Below are 22,983 nucleotides of genomic sequence, written 5' to 3'. Positions count from 1 at the left end.
AAATACCCATTTGAATTCCTCTTAAAAAGAGGAGGTATGATTTACAACTCCTTGAATCACAAGGATGTCGATGGGTTCTTAAATTTCTTATGGTTAGAAAATTTTACTCCATTTATCTTAGTAAATCTTATATTTTTATGTTATATATATATATATATATATATATATATATATATATATATATATATATATATATATATATATATATATATATATATATATATGGAGAGAGAGAGAGAGATGGGCCAAGCCGGCCGCAGTCCAACCCGTTTCGATCAAGTTTAGACCTAATTTATAGGCTCTAGCAGAATACAATGGTACTGGTGCTCAAACATGCTAAAAAATCGGGAGTAGTTGCAAGCCTCAATACTTAGAGTCCATAACTCCATCCAAATTTATTTTCCTTTCTACTTTCCGACTCTTTGCAACTTTCTCCAACACGGCCTAAAGCAAATTGACACAGGAAACATGTGAACGACACGATTTTACTGCTTACGCTCTCCCTTACGTGAACGCCGTACAAAGCCTTCATTCGTGACGAAGCTCTTGTGTTGTTTCCACGTGGGCGTCGATTCAGCCACCACCTGGCTCCTTGCATGCAATGTTTGGCTTCCCCGAACGCCGTACAAAGCCTTCATTCGTGACGAAGCTCTTGTCTTATTCCCACTTGGGCGTCGCTCCTTGCATTCCTTATATTTGGCTTCCCCTTCCCTTTCCCACAAGAGCTCACCTTCTAGGATGGTGTCCCTTTGAATTATGTGTTCCTCTTTTTGTATTAGTTCTTCATTTTCAGATGCTTACCACTTGAATCCTTCTCTCTTTTGGCTTAGGGGAAACGCTTCAGCATCCATCATGACAATACCACTGAATCTGCTTCCTCGTTCTGGAAAATAAGGTTGCTCGTTTTCCATTTTGTTATGACGATGCTCGTTTCCATTTTATTTTATTTTATGACGATGCCCGTTTTCCATTTTATTTTATGACGATGCTCGTTTTCCTTTTTATGGATCTTGGGGATTGCATGTGGTGATTCTTTTGATTGCAATCATTATTTTGATTTTTTTCCTTGTAATGTAGTAACAGTGGGGCATCATGTTGAGGATGGGTTCGAGATCTTGGGTGTTTGTTCAACATCTATTTCAAGCTTCTTTAAAAAAAACATCGATTTCAAGCGTTTTTTTTTTCAAATTAGCACTTACCATTTTCCTTTGATTTTGGGAAACTTTCTATGGGGTTTCAATTTAACTGTTCGGTTATAAGTTTCTGATGTTTGTTGTTTTGTTTACCGAATAGTTTTTCTGCAATATGGTGAATTATAACTTTTTTCTCCAATGATTTTCATCTTGTAATGGTTTTCTTTTTTAAAATTTAGTTGTTGGTTTTGCTTTAGCAATTGTTTCCAGGAAAATTTGGGGTCAGAACACCTGTTCCTTTCTTTACCAAAAAACTCTAATATGCCATGAACTTTGTGGGAATTTGAACAGGAACTCCTGTTTGTCTGTAAAATGGAGTATGTTCATCCCTCATCTCTACTCCTTGCTTGTCACACACACACTATTTGATCTATTTGGACCAACGAGTTTTTCTTCTGACGTTGCTTATCATGAAAACATGATTAAGTTCAAGAACATATCACCTTTTCATACACCATAACATTCACTTTCATGATAATACAGACGTGCTTCTCAGTTGTTACTCTTTTTTCTCAATAACCCATTGTTTCTTTGTCACTAATATTTGTGATCCTGATATTGGCGCAGTGATTGGAGGAGAGAGAAAGAGAACAGAGCAGAGAGAGAGAGAGATCATGGAAGGGAGTGAGTGTTCAAGCTCGTATCATTTTCCGGCGAGAAAATCCGGCGTGCCGGAACCCCCAACGCTGCCAAGAAGCCACAAGCTTCTTGTTCGGGCCAGGAGTAGTACTGGAAGTCGATGCGAGAGAGTGCCGGGGTACACATGCGTGCCCACGGCAACGAAGGGCGCGTGGGACAGGCTCTTCACCGAAGGGCACCGAGCCGATGTGCGCATCAGAACCGAATCTGGGGGAACCATCCCTGCCCACTCATGCATCCTGGTCAGACCTCTCTCTCTCTCTATTTAGTTAGAGATACATATTAGTGATTAGTGTCATACAAACCTTGACCCAGTGGTGAGCTTCAAAACAAGCCCACATAATTCTCCACCGCCACCTGTAAATTATAAAGATCTCTCTCCAAATGGTCCTTCTCGAATGCAAGCATTATGACGGAAGTTTTTTGGCAAGAAAGGGCAGCCATTTTTCCATGAGAAATTCAACGTTTTTATACTTATTATGTTTTTATCGGCAAAGTATCTGCAGGAATAACCTTTTTTTTAATGATATCAGTAGGAATAACTAAATCTACAAATTAGGCAAAGTATGTGACAAGAAGAAAAAGTGCTTAACAGATTTAAAAAACCTCTTTTATTATGATATGGTGAATAAAAACATAAATATCATGTTAATTTCTTGGTATTTATTTCAACATTTTAAACAACTGATAAAATACAGTGATATTTATCACAGTAAGTGCAACTGGACAAGTACACCTCTGAGTTGTACAAGTGGGTTGTGTCAGTGAATCATTACTAGTTAGAATTTATCCTCATTCATATACAGATGATCATCATCTGTCTCTCCTTTTCCTTTTCTTTTTTAATTTTTCCTTGATATAGTTATCCTTAACCATCACCATCTTGTGGTGCAGTGGTGTCCTTAGATAATAGTGGTGTACGGTTAACCAGAGTGGGTCCCCTGAGTAATGGTATAAGTGGGTCCAGCTCCTTGTAGGGTTTATTTTGCTGTTAAATAGAACTTAATCCTTCAAGGGCAGTGTTTCTGTGAGTGACAGAGATTACAACTTAATGTAACACTGCATTTTATTTTCAGGGCTCAGAAATGTGTACCAACACCACCAGTTTTTTAGGCAACACAAAGCTGTTGGTGCACAAGTTCTCCAGTATATTTAGTGGCCCCATATTATTTGGTCACATATCTTTGCTAGACAAGGCAAATTTGTTTGGTGTAGGAGATCCTAGTGATCTTAGTGGGTCCACTATATGGATGCAAAAGAAAGCAAAGGTCATGTTGATGTTCATGAGAGGCTCTTACATCTGTCTAGAGCATGAATCTCAGAAGAAAAGAGAGAATTTTGCCTATAGAATGCAAGGACAGCAGATCCAGTAATCCGGGCTCAGTACTTTTTAGAGTACTCGACCATTCAAAAGACAAAACTCGAACCCTTGCTCGTTCATGCATGCTCCGTTTTTGTTAGTGGCATCTTTTAAAAAAATAGCTAAGAAGACTAACAAATTTTTAGTTTTTTACTAATTACTTTTTATTTGACGTTTTTTTTTCCGCAAAAAATGCTTGTTAATCCAGTGATTTTTAGAAGAAAACTGCTATTACGTTCTTGTCTGCAACATTGATTTTTGTGAAATATGTCAATAAAAATTATGAGGAGCAGTGAGTGATAGAAGGACAAGTGTCACATTTTTGGTGGCTCAGTACCTTGTTTAACTGTGAAATTGTATTGATAGACCTATCACTTTCATCGTCGGGACATTACAAGGTTACACTCAACTTTTTGTTTCTTGGAGGGTAGTTGCAACTACATTTCAGGGGAAATGGAGTTTTAGTTAGCAATGGCAACTAGAGGTTTTGTTGATCACTGGAGACTTCCTAAGTTGGTGGCTCTTATGAGTTGTTTGACTGGAAGTTCAAGGAATCTAAGAAGGAGCAATCTTCATTTGATCTTTTACCTTCTAATTCATTATAATAATCATATCTTTGTGTTAATCCTGCATCTTGATTAGCACAAAGGTGAAAAAAAAATCCATAAAAATCGAGTCTCTCTCAAAGGTACTGTAGAGGAGATCTTGTTTGGATGTGTACGTATCCACAATATTATGAATAATGAGACATCTTTTGGCCGAGCCCATGTGAGCAACTCGGAAGGAATTGGATACGTGAACATGACTAAGTTTACGGATTCTTATGTTTCAATAAAAGGGGTGATATTTTTTAGCATCCTTGAATCATGACAAAGTTGATCACATCAATGTGTTGTTACTGTAGTGAACTGGCACACACTGAGGATGTCTAGCTTGGTAATTTGGTAAAGATTAAGACTAATAGAAATGGTGGTTTTCCTTCACTTTCTCAGGGTTGCTGTAGGGGAAAGAGAGATGAATAGGTTGCATTGTTTAAAGGACCCTGTTAAATGCACTGGGCCAACAAGAGAATTTCCACAACCATGATATGATTTCAGAACTTGAGTTTGTGAACTTGGTCATATTTCAAGCAACACCAAACTCACGGGGCTTCATGTAATGCGAAAAGGTTACACCTCAAGCAATGTGCAACATACTCTACACAGAGGAGAAGAGAGAAACTGGTGGATTATTGAAAATCTTCTGTTGAGAGAGGAAACAATGTGAGCTAATGGATTAGAAAAACTTTTGTTGAGCGTGTGCTAGGGGAAGAAAACATGTTTGCACGCTTTAAATCTTGCAAAATATCTTAAGTTAGTCATTAATGATGTATGATGGTGATTGAAGGTATAGGAAGCATTCTACAAGATATGTACTGATCACAAAACTATTAAAGAAGAGCGTGACAGCAGTACCTGAGCAGTTTTTCTCCACACATTTAGGTATGGTTGAAACGTTCCCCTAGGACATGGTGACCTCGACCCATAGATGTGTAGGGTCACTTTCCAACTTGCTTTTGGTTTTTCTTGCACAAGTATGGACCACCTCTTCACAGCCTGGTTGTTAATGTCCAGTAGCGAGACACCACTGCCTTGATAATGCTATGATAACTTTGAACTGGTTTGAGTAGTTGAACTGTAGCATACCTCATATTTTTCACTGTAGCAGTACAATTTACAAACTAAAAAAAGTTCTCTTTGGCTGCTGAAAAAGATAACCTTATTTTCTAGATTTTCAAAATTCTTACTTCTGCCACAAATGCCGACTCTAGTGTGTTTTGGTTTTTTCGGGTGACCCCACTAGTAGCAGGAATTTGGAAACTCTAGGACAATCTACCTACCAGGTTACCACATGTTAGTTCATGAACTTGGATGCATTTGGCATGATGCCAAACATGCTGCATTATGTTCATTGAATGTTAGGTCCTAGCCAAAGCTGGGGTCCCATATCTAGTCAGGTTTGGGACAGGTCCAGACTTTTCTAAGGCTGAACAGGGTCAAGTTTGATGATGTGGACCCCAGTGGCATTACTCCTGTCCTGTGCAATTTCACAATCTCGTTCTTGGAAAATCTCTGCAAGGGAAAGTCTTGAATATTTTTTTTTTCTCAAGAAATCTCAAGAAATCTCAAGAAAATATCAGTATATATAATCATAAGAATATAAGTAATATAAAAATACTAAAAATATATTTTTATAAGAAGGACATGATATTCTTAGAAAAGGGGTTATTTTGAAAATATTGCAAAATTTTGGTACTATATCAGCCTTTGAAAATATCAAAATGGTGTTTTTTCTAAATACTGTCGATATCTGTGACACAGGTCCTACACAAGGTCCTTCAGACCCTACAGAGGCATTGGCTCTGGATTATTGGATCCAGGTCCATATTTGATCAGATCCAACAAACTAGGCCTATATATAGCGAGTATAGTGAGAGAGTATCTGTGTGCATTGAGTTGTTTTAGCTAGATATTGATCAAACTTATCCAATTGTTGATGGTCTTTACCAAGCACGCATCTCTCTTTTCATTATGTCTTTTTCACTGTTTTTTTTTCTTTCATATAACAGGGTGTAGCTTCTCCAGTGATGAACAATATACTGAAACAGTCAAAGGGTCGACATCGCAGGAGATCCATATCAATCTGTGGTGTTCCCCATCAAGCTGTACAAGTTTTCATCCGCTTCCTCTATTCTTCCTGGTATAAAATGTTCAATCACTGTCATATGCATGTCCAAGGTTATTGGCCGTTTGACCTAAAATCTATGGTCTAGATTAGGTTGGACCCTTACAATTTAAAGTTAACGCCTGAGGATCAGTAATTTCTTGTAGGGGCTGCACTGGATCTAGCCCTTGGTTCATGTTGATGCTTATGTGTGTGAACTGGTCCATCTTGACTAGGACTTGTTGAAAGCCTTTACTTCCCATAGTCAAGTATTCTGAAAGCCCTAACTAAGCATGTTTATGAGGGAATCAATTTCCACTCTTTGGCATAAAAGCTTTTGGATCCCTTTCGCATTTTCTTAACAAGCAGGTTTACTGGTTTAGGTCTGTCAATGAGTTGGACCTAAATGGATCCAGATCCATTCATTCACAGAGCCCTTTACTTGTCCATATCCATACCTGATTGGCTGATACATCATGTGGCTCCTCTCTTATGGTTAAACCACATTGGTTTGTTCTATATAAGGTTTGTCCAATCCAAGTCTAAGTTGGGTAGCCCTTTTTGAGGTTCAAATCCTTATACAATGAGGACTCAATGGGCAACCTTATTTGCTCTAGCATGGACAACAACCTTTCAAGTGTTATATGGCCTGTAGGCAAAACCAGTTTTAGTTTTACGCGGTGCATAGAATTCGTCAATCTGAGCCTGAGATGGGTCTGATTAAGTTTATCTCACAGGGTCCAGCACATCACAAGTAGGGGCTGGACCGAGGTTGAGTCCAGATTATGTCTGGTGCTTCATGGAAAGTAAAGTGGATGTTAAAAATGGTCAAGTTCATGAACTTTGTAGTATTTGTTACAAGTTCAAGAACTTGGCAATGAGATTGTTGTGATCTTAAATGCCGATTGTATCTTTTTTTCTTTTTCCAAAATTGATACAAATATGACTTTGATTTGCAGCCATGAGGAGGAAGAAATGAACAAATGTGCACTGCATTTGTTGGTGCTGTCCCATGTGTTTGCAGTTCCAGCACTGAAGCAGCTTTGTATTTGGCATCTAGAGTCCGGCACTCTAACGAACGATAATGTGGTTGATATCTACCAGTTATCTCGACTCTGCGACGCACCAAGACTAACTCTCCTTTGCCATCGTCTCATCTTAAAGAGTTTCAGAATCGTTTCTGCGACTGAAGGTTGGAAAGTGATGAAGCAAAGCAATCCAAAACTTGAGCAGGAGCTCTTGGAGTCGTTGGTTGAAGCAGACACTGTAAGTTTCTGTTCAGTATATCCACATATAGGTGCAGAGAAAGTCATGTTTGGATGTCATTTGAAACTTGACCACGTGTTATGAACTAATTGACATTACAATTACGTGAAACATGACTGAGTCTATTCAAAGGTCATGATTTGCATGGTGACCAATGGTGATTCTCAAGTTCATGAACTTGGTCATATTTCTTCGGATGCCATGTGTAGCCTAAAATCAATCCCTTGGCACAAGTTATTCTAATTGAGTGGTAACTCATAATGTTATATGAATCCTTAGCACTCTAAGGCCACGTTTGTTAGTGGGAAAAAATGGAAACATTCTGTATGAAATGTGAGAAAGTAAAATCTTCCCATGCTATTCCAAATGGGTAATATTTTTGTAAGGCTTTCCTGTTTGTGTGAAAATGCTCTCCGCTTAAAGTGCTGGAGAATTGTTGCTGAGATGTTCCTCAACCATATGATTTGTGCTTTTTATATGAAAAGTTTTCATACAAAGATTGAATTTTAGTAGGAAAATTTTTGCCAGTTTGAAAGTGCCCTAAACAACTTGAACCCTGTCCAACTTTTATATAGATAAAACTATGGACACCACATTCAAGAGATGCCAATTCATGAGCACATAAGAACACCACTTCCTGATTGGGTATGACTGTGTCCTCTTCAGCTAGAACCTGATCCATTTCCCAGTACATATGTTTGACACATTAGTCATATTCCAAGGACATAAGGTGGTCAATATGGTCTGGGCATCGCATTGATTTTCATCTTGGATATGTTGGGTAATGTCATCAAGCTCTATAGAACCTTATGTTTTGGTTTATCTTTTTTCAGAGGAAGAAAGAAAGGATGAAGAAAATAGAGGAGAAGAAGATATATTTGCAGTTGTATGAAGCAATGGAGGCCGTGATTCACATTTGCAGAGATGGGTGCCGTACTATCGGGCCACATGACAAGGTTCTCAATGGAAGCAAATCCCCCTGCAATTTCCCAGCATGCAAGGGGCTTGAATCACTTATTCGGCATTTTGCTGGCTGTAAATCCAGAATCCCTGGTGGGTGTGTTCACTGCAAGAGGATGTGGCAGCTCTTGGAACTTCACTCACGTATGTGCTCCGAGCCCGACTTATGCAAGGTTCCTCTATGCAGGTGCGTAAGCATGCTCTCACATGCCATTCATACAAAGCATGCATCCATGTGTGTGTGTGTGTGTGTGTGTGTGCACGTGCATGCACGTGCACATGCATGCACACAGAGAACTAGGACTTGGATGTGAACTGGTACTTTCTGAGCTTAAATCTAAAGGCCTTGAGTAGCTTAGAAGGGACTTTGCGATGCTGGTATCACATAAGGAGTAGGCATGATATCAATTTATCATGATATATAAACCACAGTAATGCTTGATTAGTATGATTTCACTGTTTCCATGTTAGAAACTTCGTCATCTCAAATTGGTCCTATCAGAAAAAATCAAGTTAATGAAGCTGGACATGTCCCATGTGATTCAAAAAATAAATACCATCACTTTATTTTCATTTGCTAGGCAGGTCAGTTCTACTGATTAACAGAGAGCCAGGATTAGTTAATTTGATTCAGAACATTTGAGGCAGTAATGGCTTCAACTATCTTAGGTTAACAAAGTCGGTGCACAAAAACTGAACCCTGCCCCTGATACCACCTTGCAGAACATAGTTAACCCAAGTTAGAGTCCTATTATGTTATCTCATCATCTGATGTTATAGGATATAAATGAAGAAAAAAAATTGCCAAAGCCAGATTCGACTAGCTATGAATTTGAACCTGTGAAGGAATGGCACAGTTCTGATATGGATCCATATCCAAATCCAGCTGGGCAGCATGTCAAAGTTCCTTCTCTGACCCATTGTTTCAAGTGGTGTGATCTAGGTCTGATATAGTTGGATTGGGATGTCATTTTTTTGGGTTCAAACCCCATCAAAAACCTTAGCCTAATGGTCTTTAGCTTGTAAAGTACTTGCTATTATTCAGACGGATTCAAGATATTCAACATTTTCAGTTGGGTCATTGGTTGAGGGTCCCTGCACAAGCCAAAACAGGTTTAAGCCCATGGAATATCTGAACCTTATTGAATTCACTTGTCTGTGTAGGCAGGCATTTTAAGGAAAAAATGCAGCAACAAAACAAAAAGGATGAGATAAAATGGAATCTCTTGGTGACCAAAGTGTTGGGTGCAAAGAATACCACGTTGGTCAACACCTTTTCGCCGTCTGCTGTCGCTGTGTACACGTAGAAGATGCTCAAGGGCGCACCCGGAATCCAGACTGGGCCAAAAAGGCATTACAATGCTATCGAAGGAAAGATTTGGACCCCAAAGAGGTCAAAAGCTCATCTTATCACTGGATCTGAAACTCAGTAGTGCCTGCATATCAATATGATCCAATGTTTGTGCTTGTCTGTAAATAATTAATACAAATAGGAATGTGTAAATAAAGCGTCTATAGTAGTTTGATAAAGTTGTATCTTCCTTTAGGATTTGGTGCAAGAGTTGGGAGAACAGAAGGGGGTCTTGTCACGAAGGGTGGATGACAGAAGGTTTGTTGATACTAGTTGGTGTTGTAAATAATAATATAGCGATGTTGATGCTTTGCTTTCTCTTCTCTTTTGGTTTGCTATTGCTCCATTTTCTGAATCTTTGATGCTTCCCATGGGCTTGTTACGTTTATTATGTGTGTTGGGTCTGGTTAGGAACAAATCCATCTGTAGATTCTGTAATTTGTACATCTTGCTGCCCATGAAAGTTCTAATTTTCTACTGGTTTGGGTCACTTGGTGAAATGCTGAATTTCTTGAAGTACGAAGAAGCTGATTTATATTAAAAAAGGACAGCAAAAACTGCATTTGGATCATGCTTACCATGATTTATTTAGTATTTTGATATTTTAAAGCTGACGCCTTAAGGGCCCATTTGTTTCCTTTCCATGGAAGGGAAGGCCCTTTCATGGAGACACAGGTTTCTAAAAACTCTTGCCAGCTTATCTTGCTCGTGAAAGTTCTTTCATGTGGAGAGTGGTGTGAAAGGATTTTCACACGGAAAGAGGTGGGAAACGTAAGGGTCACATGCTAGGATGACACTTTGCCATCTGTCTGCTGTGTGATTTTCTGATGGGAAATACCTACCAGCGCTTCCCTCTTCCATGAAAACCGCCTGAAACGAACTGGCTCTAAGGATTAGCAAAGAAAAGAGTCTAAGCTTACTCCCACCCCTAGAACGGTGGATCGATCAAGGAAAGTTGAACATGACAATGTGGCCAAGGAAGAAGCAAATAGACAATCTAAAGAAGTATGGCTGCACCAAAGGCAGGTTGGGCTGGCCTGGCCCGGTTAGTTGACAGGCTTGATCAGGCTCAAGCATGTTGACTAATCGGGCTGGGCTGAGCCTTGTCAAGCCTGTTGAAAAATCGAGCAGGGCCTAAGCCTGGTTCGGGCTTTGATATAATGCCCACAGCTCACCCGTTAGGCCCATGGGCCTAATTTGGACCCGGGCTGCAAGTTGTCTTATATTCCATAGTTGCATTGGTACTTTTTATAACCTTGGCATATCATGTATCAAGCATACAATTACCAGATATCGATACAAAGCTCAGATTGAAAACCAAACAAAAGTATCAAATGGTTAAGAAACTCGTCTCAATTGCTTGAGAAGCACATAGCAGCTTAAGTAAAAACTTGTTTCTATTACATTATAATTGAATATCAAGGTCGTTTCTATCGACATTTTTGCATACAAACAATTTATTTTATAATGATACTATTTTTATTGACTTTAAATATTATAATTTACAATAGTGATTGATTATATACGTATGTTTAACTATTTTATTTTGTAGGTACCTTTATAAAAATATATACTTTGCATCAATCTTTGAGAAACTGGAAACTATTTTTGTAAAAACCATATCAATGCTTATTAAAAACTTGTATCAAAATTTTTTCAAATCGTATCAATATGGAGAGCATTTTCTGCCTTGAATGGGAAGAAAACTCTATTAATGTGGTTACAACTTACATTATAGGTGAGAGGAGGTCTTATCACCTGCTCCACTCCAGATCCATTTGACGATGGGCTACAAATTCGCTTTGCAACCTAGCAACTTTGTGATGGAGCATGAGTAGCTTTTTCTATACGAAGATCTAGTGAGCTCTTATTGTTGATAGGTTCTTATCTTGCTCAAGATTGTCTATTTCCAAGTATTGGTTGCCCTGAAGCCGGTTAATAATGAGGTAAAAGCTCTCATAGTAAACACCAACAAGAGATGATGGGCTAAGAGAGAGGCAAGTTAGAAAAAATTGATGAGCTTCCAAGCTCCATTCACTTGTTTTTTACTGTAAAATTGAATTTTAATGACTTTATGGTCAGTTCTGTAAACCTCTCGTGGCTTCTTACAGATATCTATATGTTAATAGAATCACTAGAATATGAGAACTAGAAGGGCATTTCCAACACTATTTTCTTTTGCAAATCCAACAATGTGGATGTGCTTGGCATGGTGAATTTGTTAGTTATCAACCATTGGATCGTGCATTTTCAATAAAAAAATATGATTATTGAATGTTTGAATATTTATGAAGATTATGAGTCATTGATTTTAAAACCTTAAAAAAATCTCATTTATGCATCAAAATCGGATGATTCAAGAGCGGGTTCTTATAAAATCAAGCATGTAGATCACATCCTTACGGTTAGATTGAAGAGAAAATAACAGAAAATCCATGAAAATTGTGATTCACACATTAGTTCTCATATTTCTAGTTCTCATATTCTAGTGACTCCATAAATAACAAAATATATCTCCCATTGTTCCTTCACAATAAAGCGATCAGCTGTTAACTGATTGGTCATAGGATTCAAAGAAGAAGCAACAGCAGAGGAAGGATGGTATTGGTGGGGACTAGGGAGGAGAAAGAAAGAAGACAGAACTTTCATATGAATCACCTTGACGACGAAGGAGTTCAGCAGCAGGGAGTCATCGATGGTGGTGGATGTGAGCCCCAACAGCACTGCCTTTGGACATCATCCGTAATATCTTGGGATGACTTCCCTTGAAATCGATCGGAAGGTATTGCTGTGTCAGCGCACTTAAATTCATGTCCAAGAATGTTGCAGAAGCCAACAATAAAATGATGTCCATGTTGGATTTTGTATGGCCTTGCATAATTTTTCTAATGAAATCCATGTATATTCAAATCAATAAATTTATGTTTTATTCATGAACAATTTCATATCATTGCATGCAATTGTAGCTTGTACATGTTTATATTGTGGTACTAGCCGATTATTTGCAGGATGAGCTCATTTAAAATTTAAACATGACATGTCATTTTGACATGAGAAAACCCAGCCTTAAGACTGCTAGATGCACTGCCTTTGATGTCTCACATTGATGTCTCACATATTAGGTTAGGGATAAATCTTGAGTGAGTTGTGGTGATGCAGTGTGTCTTCTTCTGTTTTTCTGCAGTAGGGTCTTCTGAAAAAGAGTCCTTCAGGAGATGAACCTGCTCACGGTGTCAGTACGGGAAAATCACCCAAGGACCTGACAAAAAATCGTGGATCATGCAATACACATGCTTGCAAGAGACTCCTTGTTACGGGCTTAGAAGCGAAGGCCCCTACGACATAGCTTCGGGTAATCGCAAACATCGAAAGCAGGCCTTTTTAGAGCACAAGCAACTCACAACACGCGTGCATGAGCGAAAGTAAGAGTACGCGTATACACAATCATAAAGACAACAAAGAGGCAAGGATGTAAAAAGCTTCTTTATAGATACTTAAAAGTAAAGTACATCAAGAGAAGAAGAGAGGGTCCAAATACACAGGGTTCTTAAGTCGTAAGGCTTTTTGGGGTACTCGAGAGTGCCAAAGAGGTACATACATTATAAACAAAAAGATTAAAAACACGGCAGTCCGGAACATGCTCCCCCGCCTAAGTTGGTGTCATTCTCGATGCCAATTGTTCATGGTAGTCCACTACAAGTTGTCGATGTTGAAACATGTTGGTAGCCTTTTCCCAGGTAGCTTCACATTCTGGCAATCCCTTCCACTGCACTAAGTACTTTTTGACTTTCCCAAGGTAATTATTGGAATGGTTGATGATGACTTCAGGTTCTTTGCCTGGGACATTGACCATTGATGGTGTGCGCTGCAGAATGAGATCACGTTGAGGCATACATCGTTGAGGGTCTCCTTCGTCTTCGTGGAACGACTTCAGGTTGCATATGTGTAATACTTGATGTACTTGAAAGTTTGCTAGCAAGTTCAGCCAATATGCCAAGTTTCCCACGCGCTTGGTAATGGTGAAGGAGCCGTCATACTTGCGAATAAGGTCTTGGTAGTGGCCCCAAAAGATAGTTGTGTGATCTGGAAAGAGCTTCGCCAACACTTTGTCCCCAACACAAAATTTTGTTGGTCGATGCTTTTCATCTGCCCATTTCTTCATGTGCTTGATCGCCTTGTTCAAATACGCATTTGTTAACTCTGTCTAATCTAGCCAGTTCCTGACGAACTGGTATGCATAAGGCGCTTTGTCACGTCCTCGCGCAGCAAGAGAGTGCGGAGTCTGCGGCTGTTGTCTGGTTGCAACCTTGAATGAACTATGACTGGATGACTCACTCTTTTAGAAGTTGTAGCAGATGTGAGTTGCATCAAGTAAATCAACCCAATCTCTTTGATTGGCACTGACAAAGTGCCACAGATATTCCTCCAACATGCCATTGATCATATTTGTCTATCCAATGATTTTGGGGTGAAAACTTGTGCTGAAGTGCAAATTTGTCCAAATCAAGTGAAACACTTCTCACCAAAACTTGCTAGTGAAGCGAGCATCACGATCACTGACAATGCTCTATAGGATTCTCAATGATTGACTACATTACACACGAATAACTTAATAGTATCGATAGTTGAGCAAGTGACAGGGACATGCATAAAGATAGCATACTTCAAAAACTTGTCCACAACCACATAGATAGAACTGCAACCTTAAACTTTTGGCAAGCTCACGATGAAGTCCATGGTTATGCACTCCCACGGATGACTCAACACTGGTAGGAGATCTAGTAGTCCACCGGGTCACTTATTGATGGGCTTGTCTTGTTGGCAAATCAAGCAAGTCTGCACATACGCATCTACATCATCGCGCATATGCGGCCAATAGAATATGTGCTCCAACAACGCCAATATTTTCGGTTGTCCTGGGTGACCCGCCCAAGTGGTATCATGGCACTCGTGCATCAAGCGCCTTCGTAGAGTATCATATCGCGGGATATATAGACGGTTGCCCACTGAGCGGAGCAAATCATCCTCCAACCAAAATCTTTGTGTCTTTCCTTCCTTTGCTAATGTGATCAGTTGTTGAGCCATTGGGTCACTCTTTAAAGCTTCTCGAACCTGCTTAAGAAGATCGCTTGTCAATTGGCTCACACTGCCATTCCAAGTGAGCAAAGCTGCAAGTTTCACCTTCTTACTCAAGGCATCGGCAACAACATTGGTCCTACCAGGCTTGTGCTCGAGGACCATATCAAATTATGCCAAAAAATCCTGCCAGCGCGCTTGCCTTGGACTCACCTTCTTCTGAGTTTGAAAGTAGCTTATCTCAATGTTGTCAGTGCGCACAACGAACTGCGACCCCAAAAGATAGGGTCTTCATGTGCGGAGACAATGCACGACCACCAACATCTCGCGCTCATGCACAGTGTATCGATGCTCAACATTGTTCAACTTTCGACTTTCAAATGCAATGGGATGTCCTTCTTGGAGCAACACCCCTCCGATAGCAAAGTCAGACGCATCGGTCTGCATCTCAAACGGTTGCCGACAATCAGGCAACTTTAGCACTGGTTCCTCTGTCAGGGTGCGCTTCAACCCGTCAAAAGCCTTCTGGCATGCATCAGACCATAGCCATGGTCAGTCTTTCTTTAACAAATCTATGAGCACGGCAACGATCTATAAATATCCCTTGATGAAGCGCTGATAGTAATTTGCAAGCCCCAAGAAAGAGCATAATTCGCGAACCTTAGTAGGCGGCTCCCAAGCTTGAATAGCCTCAATCTTCTTATGGCCCATCTTCAATGTGCCTCCTCCCACAATATGGCGAAGGAAGTGAACTTCTTTCTGACCAAATAGGCACTTCTCCCACTTGACATACAACTCATGGTCCTTCATAGTCTGAAACACAATCCGAAGGCATCAAACATGTTGCTCGATAGAATTGTTGTATACCACTATGTCGTTCAAGTACACAACAACAAACTTATCAAGGTGCGGGTAGAAAATCTTGTTCATCAGGGTTGAGAAGGTGGCAGACGCTTTCGTCAAGCCAAATGGCATCACAAGGAATTCGAACGCCCCATATCCCGTCACACAAGTAGTTTTTGGCCCGTCCCCTTCCGCAATCCTGACTTGCCAGTAACCAGATCTCAAGTCTAACTTAGAGAAGACCTTCACCTTTTCAAGCTGATCAAACAAGTTTGTGATCAAAGGAAGCAAGTACTTGTTCTTCGCAGTCATTTTATTCAGTGCCCTATAGTCGACACATAGACGCTTCCACCCATCGTGCTTTGCCTGAAACAGCATGGGCGCTCCAAAAGGAGCTTTCAATGGTTGAATAATTCCTACTTTGAGCATGTCATCCAATTGCTTGCGTAATTCCTACAGCTCAGAAATTACCATACGATAAGGAGCCATTGTAGGTGGTCGTGCACCCAGCACTAGCTTAATCTGGTGGTCTACCTCGCACATCAGAGGTAGCTTTTTTGGCAGTTTGACAATCATAACGTCACTGAACTCCTTCAATACGGGCACTAAGGCCCCTGAGACATTAGCGACTTCTCCTGCTTTATCTGTGGCACTGATTGTGATAAGAAAATTCTCATCACCACTTTTCATGCCTCTCTTCAACTAGAACACAGACACCAAGAGCTCTCAAGGCTTCACTAGTATCACAGTCACCATGCAGAGCTGATTCTCACTCACAAAGTTGACAACGTTGAGGTGAGGCATCAACACTGCCTTGTTACTTCTCAAGAATTTCATTCTGAGGATGACTTTGAAATCATCCATAGACTCGACTGATAGTGTGTTCCTTCCTGACCAGTTGTGGATCCGCACTGACGCATCACGAATAACACCGTAGATGGCTCTGGTTTTTTAGTTAACCGCTTTCATGCAGCTCTCATTTTCCTATTGCAGTCCCAACCATTATGTCTCTTCTCGCGAGATAAAATTATGTGTGGCACTTGTGTCTACCAATGTCTTGGTGAGTCTTCCATTGAATAGAAGCTCCAAGTATATCAGTTCTTTGCATACGATCAATTCTGTAGTAGCCATCACCTTCACTACATTCATCATCTGCATTGCACCAATTGTTGGCACCTATGCATGTTGATGAACTTTCTCACTCTGAACAACATTCACAGCTCGGGGTGCGTGGTTATCCCCATTTCTGTTGGGACATATACTGGCCTAGTGATCATCGTGGCAGATACGATAATCATGGTGACGATAGTTGCCACCCTAAAAGTTATTTCGATTCTGATTATTATTTTGTCCATCTTGTCGGCCTTGATTCTACTAGTTTCCATGGCCAGCATTCTGCGCATGATCATTCCTTCGATTGTTATGATCATCTCCCTATTGTCTACCTTGAAATGCCATGTTGTTCCTATCAAGCTTGACAAGTTTCTCTACAACCATAAGTGCCTTAGCTAGCGTTGCAGGGTCATGCCGAATGAGTTTTATGTTTTCCCATCCTTGTAGCCCGTTACTGAAGTAGAACAACTGATCCTGATCATCCATTCTCTCGACTTCCATCATTATCGAAGAGAATGCCTTCACATAGTCATGCACTGACTCTGTCTATTTCAATGCCAGCAACCTTTTGCAGATCATTTTCTCTTGATTTTTAGGCAAAAAATAGTCTCGTAATTCCTTGTGTAGGTCCTCCCATGAGACTATAGCAACCAACCCAAGTCAAACATCACCCAAGCGACGTCTCCACCAAAGATTCGCTTCATCTGTAAAGTACATTTTTGCGGACTGCAGCCTATCTGCGTCTTCCTCTATTCTTGCAGCTTCCAAGAACTGACCCATTTTGTAGATAAAGTTCTTGAGGTCTTTTGAGTCCTGTGTGCCCTTATACTTTGTTGGCTCAAGGAGCCTATAACGTGGCATATTCACATGCGCCGCAACACCGCCAGCTGGGGCAATCCTCAACTACTGCTCCAACTGATCATTCTTTCATCAAGCAATATCCAATTCAGCAGCCATGATATTGAACCGACCCAGCAGATCATCAAATTTGGTGGCAAGGTCCTCCACTGAATAATCAAATCTAGTGGCAAGACTTTCCACAGAGTCTTCCACCCCCTCTACCATCGTCTTGATCTCTGTGTTGAGATCCTTAAAAGCAGCACAAGTCCCATTGACCAACTTCTCCATATTGGTCACTTTCCCAGTCAGCTCAGCAACATCACGCAAAATGGTTGACACCCGATCATTGACCATGAAGTCTTCTTCCGGAGGAACCATACTGCCTGAAGAAGTCATGACATTCTTCTTCAGCGCCATTGTTAATCCCAATGTCGACAAGGCTCTGGTATCAACTTGTCATGGGCTTAGAAGCGAAGGCCCCCGCGACGTAGCTTCGGGTAATCGCAAACACCGAAAGCAGACCTTTTTAGCGCACAAGCAACTCATAACACGTGCGCATGAGCGAAAGTAAGAGTATGTGCATGCACAATCATAAAGAGAGCAAAGAGGCAAGGATACAAAAAGCTTCTTTATAGATACTTGAAAGCAAAGTACATCAAGAGGAGAAGAGAGGGTCTGAATACATGGGGTTCTTAAGCCGTAAGGCCTTTTGGGGCACTCGAGAGTGCCAAAGAGGTATATACATCAGAAACAAAAAAATGAAAAACATGGTGGTATATGGAATACTTCTGTTGTCTTTCTATGTTGGCCAAACATTTTTTGGTGTGCGAAAGGCAGGTAGCCCTATGGAGAGACAATGGTTAACAACCACACTCATTGGTGACCTTCGAGTTGGAATTAGCTAAGCAATCTTTGGTCTTGGATAATTAACATGTCAATTATTAGTTCACATGTTCATGTACTAGATAATCATGACTTTTTTAATACTCGTTACGGTACCCATCGTGAGCACGCCATGCAAGCCTCTAGTACGTCTTTCAATTTGAGCTATATTAATATATAATAATAATTAAGTTTATTGAGTCAAATTTATGATTAGTCAAACAAGTTTTCATAAATCAAGTTTTTGGAGACATGCTTGTAAAAACCAAAATTATTGGATATTATTTTGGTATCCCTAAAATCTCTACAACCTTCTTTTCGAAGAGTCTTAATTTATTAATTAAAATTAATTAGTGAGTGTTTTACTTGGTTTAGGAAAGTGTGGTTGGAGATAAGGCCAACCGGGACTCTTGTCTTAATGGGAGAAGGGGTCCCCAATACTATAAATAGGGGTCTCACCCTTAGGGGGAGCATTAGAAAATCTTTCTAGGTAGCCTAGTGCAATTGAGCTAAGAGGCAAGCCCAAGGTCCGCCCCCATTCAGTTTGCTCTCAAACCAAGGGTGGACACAAAACCTTGAGTCTGGTTCAATTTTTTATAGTGGCTCAAGGAAAAAGTAAGTTGGTTTTATCTTGTACTTCCTTCTTTCTTCAATGTGTGTAGTCAAGCTTTGGTCAGGTGAAAGTTATGTCTCATCATCTTTATTCAGTTTATTTATTTTAGATAGCCATTTTTTTAATTTTATGATTATCGACCAAACAGTTTGACCAACAAATTGGTTATGCATGTAATCGGGTAAGCTATATGCTCACCCTAATTCAGGGTCTTGGTGAAATCAGCAACACATGCATGTGCGTCTTGCTAATTATTTACCCATGCATACAATAACCAAATCATATTTTTTTGTCCTTAAATAGTTATATTCATGGCAATATTTTTTTTATTAAGGCATGGTGTAATAATTAATGTTATTTTGTCTTGTTTTCCATGGTACTATTTTGTCTTGTAGTTGTATATACCTTCGTTAAGTTGTTACAATGCATCAACATGAATATGTGGGACATGATTTACAACATCCTCCCATGGTTGTCGATCATGTTATACCCATCCATGCATCATGTGAATAAGTGGAACATGGTATTTTGTTTTAGTACATGTTGAGTTTTGATTAAAACTAAAAGGGAATATTGTCATCATGTCATTATATCATTGTTTTTTTTTATACTAACAATTGTACATGTGACTTCATTAAAATATACTAAGAAATTTTTATTATATATGGTGTCTTGGTTCAATGCATGAGGTTGGGACATTTGCATCACTTGCAATGTTAATATTATGTATTATTTAAATATATTGATTTTTAATGACATGTATATTGTTCAAATATGCCAATATAATCACTATATTTAAGTTCTATAGGTTATTTATTGATCCTACCCTACTATATTTTCCAACCGTGGAAGATAACATATTATTGTTTATCATGTAAATCAAAACATAGAAACCAATTGAGCAAAAGATAGCCCAGGTAAAAAAAACATAAATGTAAACATATATGGACTGTTTCCCACCAACACTACAAGAAAAACGTGGATTGGCGATGGACGATATCCGTCGCTAAACATTTTAGCGATGGATATCATCCGTTGCAATTTCTTGGTCGCTAATTAGCGACATAACTTAGTTGTCGCTACTTCCATCACTAATTTGTGATGGATTAGCAGAATGTCATGTTCTGTCGTGAGTCCATCGCTAAATAAGCATTGATTTGGTTTTGCGACAGATTATATTTCGTTGCTAATTTCATCGCTAAAATAGCGACAAAATTAGCAACGAAATATAATCCATCGCAAAATATAAAAAATCCATCGCTAAATATTAGCGACAGATAATATCCATCACTAATCCATCACAAAATTTAAAAAAAAATTAAAAAAAGAAAATAATGAACTCAAACAGACTTGAATGTTGTCTGTCAGTGTTATTAAAAACGCGCCTGATGGCGCAAAAAGCACGCCTCGCCTCAAGGCGAGGGGATTTATGCGTTGAGGCGCATGTACAAAGCACAACAGCCCCAAGGCGAGCGCCTCATACGCCTTGAGGCGAGGCGCGCCTCAAGTTGAGGCCTACACGCCTTGAATTTTTTAGTCAAATGAGGGTCAAAGTCCTCATTTGACCAAAAAATAAGTTTTTTATACAGTTTTAACTAAACTGCTATTAAAAAATTGGGTATGATCCATAAGACACCGGGTCTCAAACATGATCCCAAAAAAAAAATCTTAGGGACCCATGCCAGGGGGGGAGCCCTCGAACCCCCCTTACTGCAAGGGTAAAAACTCTGAATCAGGCTCCACAACTCATCAGTTAGACCTATGTTAAAATGAGTGGGTCTAAACCTGAATCCGACTAAGTAATGTAGGTATCAGTTCAAGATTCGGCTTTAACTGGATTTTTATAAGAAAAAACTATACCCAAATCCGATAAAATGAAAACATGCATTTTCTAATATATATATATATTAACATTTGGTTGTTAATGCTAAAATGCATTTTCTAATTATGACATGATATTGTTAATGCTAATATGCATTTTGTTGTTAATGTTAATTTTTTATTTAATGAATGCTCATGTTTTATTTCTTAGATACTTGCATTAGTGGCAAGACCAACTAAGTTGGCAATTCCAAGTCTATTACATCTAAGAAATGCAAAAAGCAAATATGACCCATGTCAAGAGGAGAATCAGGCTAACATGTACTCTTTTATGTGCTAATAGAGAACCATGTGCAACAAAACAAAGCAATAGAAGGGCTTTAGAAGCATCCAATATTTATTTAACAGGAATCAAATGCTCAATAGAAAATAAAGCACGGTTAATGAATTACCATCACTAACAAACCCATAATATGAAACAGTCATGCCAAAGTGTATTGCACCAGTCTCTATCCACTTTACAGCAAAAACATCTATAGCTGTCAGCCCCCCCTTACATAGCGAAGAAAGAGAAGTAAAAAAATCAATTTGAGGAAAGCATACTGATCAGTTTTGAAGAGAAACAATCTAATGGGACACTTCAGGATAGGCAGATAAACAATAATATGGAAAAGGATAGTTCCCTATTTTTCAAGTGTTTCTCACAATGGTAAGAACCATCAGAATCGATGGCACACCAACTAACTGTATGGGTTTGAAGGAGATGAGTTTTTCAAATGGCAGTTGAATTATAACCTTAATGGTTATTCTTATATGGTCAATAAACCAAACAATGTTAAAGAATCTATAAAAGTCATGTTTAGTGATTACAAGCAATAATGAAGATAATAGTCAAACAATCTGGTGGTAAAAATGTATGCTTAAGGAAATAAGCAAATGCAAAAGCATGACAAAAGGAGGGCAGAAACCCCAAATCAATAATAGCAATTAATATATAGAAAAAAATGTATTTACTGGTCTCCTTTTCACACTTCCTCAAACATGTACTATGTCCCCCTTTTTTATCATTATTGTTCAAGGTCTAAAAGTGACCAGCACAAACCATCTCAGACAACATTTCTTGATTATCTCTCTCTTCTTCACTTTTTCATTTTGAAAAGCAAAGGAAACTTTGAATCAAAATGAATTGGATAGATTTTCAAGGTGCAACTCAGACATCTATCTTCACATATGCATTTCTACCACAAATTGTATATCTAGTAATTTCTTTCTTACTTGCCACTACACAGTATAGCAATATACTTCAAATTCCCATATTATAGAAAACACCCAGTTAATTGAAGTAGCCAATTGACGTACGACATGCATTAACAAAATTATTACTGAATGCATTGTTTTCATCATCTAATACTTTTAAAATCATAGTCGCCAATGTCACTCTCGACAAGGTTTTTCTTGGAAGTTTTGTTTTAAAAAAAAAATCTCAGAAAATTCTCAGGAAAATATCAGAAGTCTTAAATTTTGAACTACCAAAAAATTCTCATAAAAATGCTCAACCCTTGTCGACCCATCGAAAGAACTCAGTCAGTAGAGGATCAGTCCCTGCCGATCTGCCAGAGAGCAAGTGGCAGGGGCAAAGCCCTCTGCCGGAAGGGGGTGCATGGCAGAGGCCGAGGGGTACGGAGGTCATCGGGGGTGCACGGAGGTCGTCGGTGGCTTCGATTGCGAGCGACTGCTCAGAAGAGGAAGAAGACGAGAGGCAAAGAGGAGATCAAAAGTGGTCGGCTGTTACACAGAGGGAGAGCTCACCAAAGGTGGCCGGACGGCGGTCGATCGCTCAGCGAGGAGGTGCCGACGAAGCTTCCTGAGCAGTGACAGTGGCGGTCGGGGTGACGAGAGGATGCCAGGCATCGCCGGCACATGTAGGGAGATGAGGAAGAAAGGCGAGAGAGAGAGAGAGACGACGACGGGGAGGTCGTCGGCGACTCTGGCCATCGACGGTCGCAGGGGGAGTAGTAGAAGCCAGAGAGGAGGAGAGGGGCGAGTAGAGGAGGAGAGCGAGCACAGAGAGAGGGAGATGGGGTGCAGGGAGAGACAAAGAGCACGAGAAAGAGAGGGATCTAGGGGGTTACCTGAATAACTATGGTGTTGGGGCTTCGACGATGCTGCGAGGACCGGTGGTAGAGGGAGGTCACCAGCATAGAAGGGGAGATGGGTCATGTGGAATAGAGGAGAGGGAGAGACAAGGGAGAAAAGCAGGAGAGGAGGAGAGAGGCGCGACGCTGAGAGCCCACCCTCACCTCCAGCGATGCTCTTAAAGGGC

General features: G+C 39.8%; 1 protein-coding gene across 2 annotated transcripts; it reads left to right on the top strand.

Moving 5' to 3' along the window:
• Positions 1 to 660: 660 nt before the first annotated feature.
• LOC149842236 (BTB/POZ and TAZ domain-containing protein 4-like) lies at positions 661 to 9,790 on the top strand. Of its 2 annotated transcripts, none has more exons than XM_089999020.1 (6): positions 661 to 895; positions 1,761 to 2,074; positions 5,801 to 5,931; positions 6,855 to 7,161; positions 7,995 to 8,308; positions 9,290 to 9,790. In XM_089999020.1, exons 2-6 carry the CDS (start codon positions 1,808 to 1,810, stop codon positions 9,426 to 9,428), a joined length of 1,158 nt encoding a protein of 385 aa, XP_089855146.1. In that variant the 5' UTR covers positions 661 to 895; positions 1,761 to 1,807; the 3' UTR covers positions 9,429 to 9,790. The 2 variants fall into 2 exon arrangements, with proteins under 2 accessions (XP_089855146.1, XP_089855147.1); XM_089999021.1 differs by having other exon boundaries at positions 9,286 to 9,790.
• Positions 9,791 to 22,983: the final 13,193 nt, after the last annotated feature.

This window comes from Nuphar pumila, chromosome 3, assembly GCF_984573655.1.
Source record: "Nuphar pumila chromosome 3, dmNupPumi1.hap1.1, whole genome shotgun sequence".
Lineage (NCBI taxonomy): Eukaryota > Viridiplantae > Streptophyta > Magnoliopsida > Nymphaeales > Nymphaeaceae > Nuphar > Nuphar pumila.
The sequence above is the reverse complement of the archived record's forward strand: the minus strand, read 5'-3'. Positions and strand labels throughout refer to the sequence as shown.